This window comes from Benincasa hispida, chromosome 1 (assembly GCF_009727055.1).
Source record: "Benincasa hispida cultivar B227 chromosome 1, ASM972705v1, whole genome shotgun sequence".
NCBI classification, from domain to species: domain Eukaryota; kingdom Viridiplantae; phylum Streptophyta; class Magnoliopsida; order Cucurbitales; family Cucurbitaceae; genus Benincasa; species Benincasa hispida.
Window position 1 is genome coordinate 7,005,959 of NC_052349.1, and position 5,576 is coordinate 7,011,534.

Genomic DNA, 5,576 nt, shown 5'->3' on the forward strand with positions numbered 1-5,576 from the left:
TGTATCTCATGTGCTCTTGAGCTCTGAATATCAATTCTCAACTACTCCTGTGCAAGTGTATAAGCTTTGAGAATTAAAATGTCGAGCTTGCACATGGAATATTATTATTTGGTAAATTTTAGTTATCTATATTCCTATCTAGAGAATACCAAAAGGCATGTTTTAGTGATTTACTATTTACACATGTTTTTAATTATAAGTCCATTTTCAATTCCTATTATAATAGCTCAAATTCATAGAATTGATTAATAATATTTAAATAGAAGCATTCATATTGCCGTTTTAGCATTTGAGAATTATGGGATGTCCATGAAATAAATGAAATATAAATTAATAAAACATTTAATGACTTATCAAATAATGGATGAAAGTAGTATGTATTAGCCAACATGAACGTAACTCAATTTGTATAAAATAGTGTCTGATTTGACACAAAATCATTTGACATTTGGCACCTCCAAATCAACATGTTGGAGGTTCAATCTTTTATCTTAGAGTTGTGTTGTACTAAAAAAAATGAATGCTATTTAATTATCATACTTCTCATTAATATTTGAAGAAGTTTTATTCAGGCGTGAAAGTCATATATTAACAATTTTATAACGAAATTCTAATAAAAGTCTATTAGTTCAGAATTTTAATTAGCTTTTTAGTTCGGTAATAGAGGATCGAGATTTTCGGTTTGGTAAAGAAAAACAAACGGAACCAAAAATTAATAATATATATATATTTTTTCTAAATCAGATGTTTGTCCATGCCCAGCCTATTTCTTGCATTTTTAATGAGAAAACCCCAACACCCATAAGGCCCAAAACTACATATCGGTATTAAAAACTTAAAAGGTCCCCTTTAGTTTTTAATTTTTTTTAGTTTTGAAAATTACTTAATAGACACTACTTTCATCTTGTAATTTCTATGTTATTTACCTTTTACTAATAATTTTTTTTAAAAAAAAACAAGTCAAATTTTAAAAATTGAAAAAGTAATTTTTAAATTTTTATTTTTTATAATTTAGCTAAGAATTCAACTCTACTTAATAAAGATGAAAATCATTATAAGAGATATGAAAAATGAGTTTGATTTTTAAAATAAAAATAAAAAATAAAATCGTTATCGGACGGAATCTTTATTTTTTATTTTTTAAATAGACAATCTTTTGACTGCTTCAAAACCTAAACTCTAAACCATGCATGCCATGTGTTTCTAGCTAAAGTCATGGATAATATAAATATAACTGGCTAATTAACACAGTTGCCAAAATAATAACAGAAAATCCATTGCCATATTTACCTAAAGACCGGTGAATTTGTTACATTTGAACCATTGAAATAAATAACTTATTCAGAAAGAAAAAAAAAACATTGAAAGAAAGAAAATCAATAATCCATATGATAAATTCAAGCATATATATACGTAATACACTTACTCAGTACGAACCCGGTTCAAGAAAATGGATAATGTGTAATTTTTGTTCTTTACAATAATTTGATATTAGTATGAATATTTTTAACGTAGAGTAAATTAAACAAACTTGTGTACATAAAAACAAATAAAAAATAAATATAAATGAAATGCAGGGAATAATTAGGGGCTTTTTTAATATAAAAAAAATATTTAAAAATATTTACATTTTATATTTCAAAAGTACAAAACACTTCTAAAACTTTTTACTATAAAATATAAATATTTTTAAGATTTTTTTATTTATAAATTTTTTTCTAATAATTAATACATTTTTTGTAATACAATAAAAGTTAGGTGTTTGAATCACAACCCTTTTAATTGTTAATTCACCAATCGAGATAAACTTGGCATATGCACTTATGTTATTTATAATGATAACGTAAATGAGTGTGTTACAACCAGTTTGTATAAAGTCAAATAGGTACACCATTTTTGAACCCTAAACAATGACATACACTAAAAAATAATAAATAATAATAATAATAATAAATTTGGATAGTAAAATACATCAAATTCATTTTTTTTAGCAGTTTATTGACTTTATTTTTTTAATGAAAAAATTATATTTATTTTAAAAAGAAAAGAAAACTTGAAAATCATTTTTAGGCAACTCAAACTACACCCAATAATATTGTAACATGTGGCAAATTTGTTTTTTTAATTTCATTTTTACAATGATAAAAAAAAGCATTGAATTAAAAAATGAGTCATTTCCTAAAACAAGAATCTGCTGGTTTTAGAGCACACAAGACCCTCTGCAACTTCTAAAACCTCGTCGGCCATCATAATTGTTGCTCATCGGAAACTCAGCCATTTCATTTGCCGTTTGCAACTCCGCCCCAACTGATCCACATGCTTTTGGGTTAATCTCTGAACTATATCCTTTATCAAGATCCTCAGACCACAAAATCACGCCGCCAAATTTCGAACTCCGTTGAAGCTCCGGCAAGACTTGAGTTCTGAACACATCGGGAGGGATATATCCCATATCTTCCGCCATGGGAGCCGCTAGCATTTTCACAAATACCTTGCCTGCACTAAATGTCTTCCAGTCATTCCAAAATTTCCAGAACCCTTCAAATCGGCCATTGACGTACTGGCAAATGAGATTGTCCCCGAAGAATTGGACTGAAATATAGTCGAAAATCACAGGCTGTGGAATCAAGTGAGAACTGGAATCCAGAGATGAACATTGTGGAGCGGCGGACAAGTAAAATTTATTCCCCTGTTTTTCGTATAATTTCCTTAGCTCTTCCCCGAGTTTGCTCCAATTGTCCCAAGAGCTTCTATCGTTGGTGATGTCGACGCCATCGAATACGACGTCGGTTAATGGACGTGAATTTGATTGGCCGCCAAGGAAATTGTTCCATAGGTATATAGAGAAGTTTGTGGCCTCGGTGAAATTATGCAGATTGTATTTACCGGCTCCACCGCCGATCGAGAGCATGATTCTGATGCCTAAAGCTTGACAAGATTTGATTTCTTGGGTGAATTTAGTGCAGTCGTCGCTGGCGGTTGAATTGCAGTGGGAGATTAAATTAATTTCTGGTGTTTGTGCGTTGCCAAGTGAAACATCGAAAACTATGTTGATGAGTTGGTAATTGCCGGAGTTGCAGGCGTCGAGAAGGCTGTTCTGGTTAATGTTTTGGTTCGAATAAACTCCGACCTCGAGACTACGGTGGGTGCCGGCGGTTGAGACGACGATGAGTGAGAAACAGAGGAAAGTTAGAAGATGATCGGGGAATTGGAAGGATGCCATTTGTATGAAGAGTAAAGGTCAAAATATAAGGAATGGTGTTGGTGTTTGATGGCTAATGGCCATGGCCATTGATATTTGAATAGAAAGAGGACTTTTTTTTTCCTCATTTGGTAGAGACATTGACTGGTCAGTGGGGAATTTCGAGGTTGAATTGGTAAATTTTATGCCAAATGGGTCTTACCTGACTTTGACTGTATCATTATTTAAATTGATTTTATAAAATATGTCTCAATTATTTTGAATGATTCTAGAAAACAGTTTGGTTGGAAAAAGGGAAAGGGCCGACAATTTAATTTATGTTTTTTTTTTTCTCTCAATCACTATTAGGTTAGAGATTCCACCAACAAACATTATTAATATTGAATTATACTCGAATCCACAATAACTAATAAAATTTATTTTATTGAGTAGAGAATAAAAAAAATTTCATAGTAATTTAAAAAAAAAATAATATTTAAGAATTATATGAGATATACAAAAATAAATAAATAAATAAGTCCTCTAATAAAATGTCAAATAATAAATGAAAGTAGTATTACATATCATTTGATAATATGTCAAATAATAAATGAGAGTAGTGGATACTATAATAGTATTAAAAAATATTCCTAGAAGAACTCCATATAAGATAATATCTTTTAGCCATTTTCTAAATTTATATTTAATAAATAAGTAAATTTTCTTTTATAATAAATCAAATTTTAATCTCGAACTTACTTAATCTTATCGATATTCAATTTTAAATTTTGATTTCATCAAATTAGACCATTCACTTAAATAAGTAACGTAATTTCTTTATTATCTAGTTTTAACAAATTAACTACTACTACTAATAATAATATATTCATAAATTCACTGATTTGAGTAATATCATGTTTTACACATTTTAATTCGACTAACGAAGAAATTAATTATCAGAATACATATGCCAAAAAAAAAAAACACTAATCTAAACAAAATATAGCTCAAATATCAATTTATTTGAAGAGTTTTCTACCATATGTATGTTTATTGAACGTACAATTTTTTTTTCTAATGATATTTTGAGAAATAAAACTTATCAAAGGAAGAGAATTGGAACATTTTTTTTTAGTTGAAGGTTAACATTTATATGAATTTATGGTGTAATTTGATTAAATTGGAAGTATGTGATGAAAATTCCAACTTCCTTCATCCGGTCCATTTCCTCGGTGAAAGTGAATAATTAATGCTCTATATACTAATCAATCTATTTAAATACTATACACAGATATAAAAATAGATAAGGATGTGACATTAAAAATTGTATTTGAATTTTAACTCATATTATGATGAAAAGAGAAAAGGGAAAAAAATAAAAAATTCATAATTGTTCACTATAGGCCATATTTAAAAGTGATTTTAAAAGTTGAAAACTATTTTGGATGATATATAAATTAAAATTAAACTAGTAAAATTGAGTATTATTAAAATCGTGTTTTAGAGTAATTTTGAATATGATAAAAGAGATTTGTCAATTTCAAAATTACTCCTAAATATGTATAGAAAACAATGTACAAGCGCACAAACAAACCAAATGAGTTTGCTCATCCAAACCCTCCACTTTTTTTCCACTTAACTATTTTTTTCAACGAAATAAAAGGAAATTGGAAGTAAGAGAACATCTATCGTCCTCGACAATCTAAGAGAAATGGTGAGAAAAATTTACCAACCAACAGACACAAGTGTCAGTCATTATCCGACGAGCTATATGATATGCAACAGTATTTTGCGATCGATTGATGATATTTTTACATGAATGATCTTGATTTTTGGAGGCAAAAATTGACCAACTTTCAGTAATCAAATGTTTTTTTTTTTTTTTAAATATTTTGAGGATTTGTTTTATTATTATTTTTTTTACATGTTCTTGTTATGGTTCTAATTCTAGCCACTTTTCTAGCTATTGCTATAGTTTTTTTTTTAATATTAATTTGGTAATTGCTCATTTTTTCTTCTGTATCCTGTATGTTCAGAATTTCACATTGAAAAAATCAAGGGGATTCATACTCTTTATAAGATAGATGAGTTACTTCTCTCATTACCAATTGGTTTTGAGATGGATCTCCATACTATCGAGATTCAATTCTACCACCCCATATTTTAATTATAATACCTTTGAAAAAAAACCTCAATTCATTGTCAACCACTATTGCGCATAGCCAGATGAAGAACTTCATTCATTGTCCCTATTGTCGTGATCGGATTGTGAAATACATGGAAGCTAAGGGAACATTGTCGTTCATATATGAAATATTAATAAAATACAAATTGAGAGAGATAAAGTGGAACGATAAGAAAGAAAATAATGTATAGATATGCTTGAAATTGTTGT

At 28.6% G+C, this 5,576-nt stretch overlaps 1 protein-coding gene across 1 annotated transcript; it reads right to left on the reverse strand.

The window, feature by feature from the left end:
- Window positions 1-2,050: 2,050 nt before the first annotated feature.
- Window positions 2,051-3,337, reverse strand: LOC120090492 (acidic endochitinase-like). The gene has a single exon (XM_039048203.1). The coding sequence runs from the start codon at window positions 3,221-3,223 to the stop codon at window positions 2,201-2,203; it is 1,023 nt and encodes a 340-aa protein (XP_038904131.1). The 5' UTR covers window positions 3,224-3,337; the 3' UTR covers window positions 2,051-2,200.
- Window positions 3,338-5,576: the final 2,239 nt, after the last annotated feature.

What these genes read in the sequence shown, in the direction of transcription:
- LOC120090492 (XM_039048203.1), bottom strand. Translation starts at nt 3,223, where the DNA reads ATGGCATCCTTCCAATTCCCCGATCATCTTCTAACTTTCCTCTGTTTC.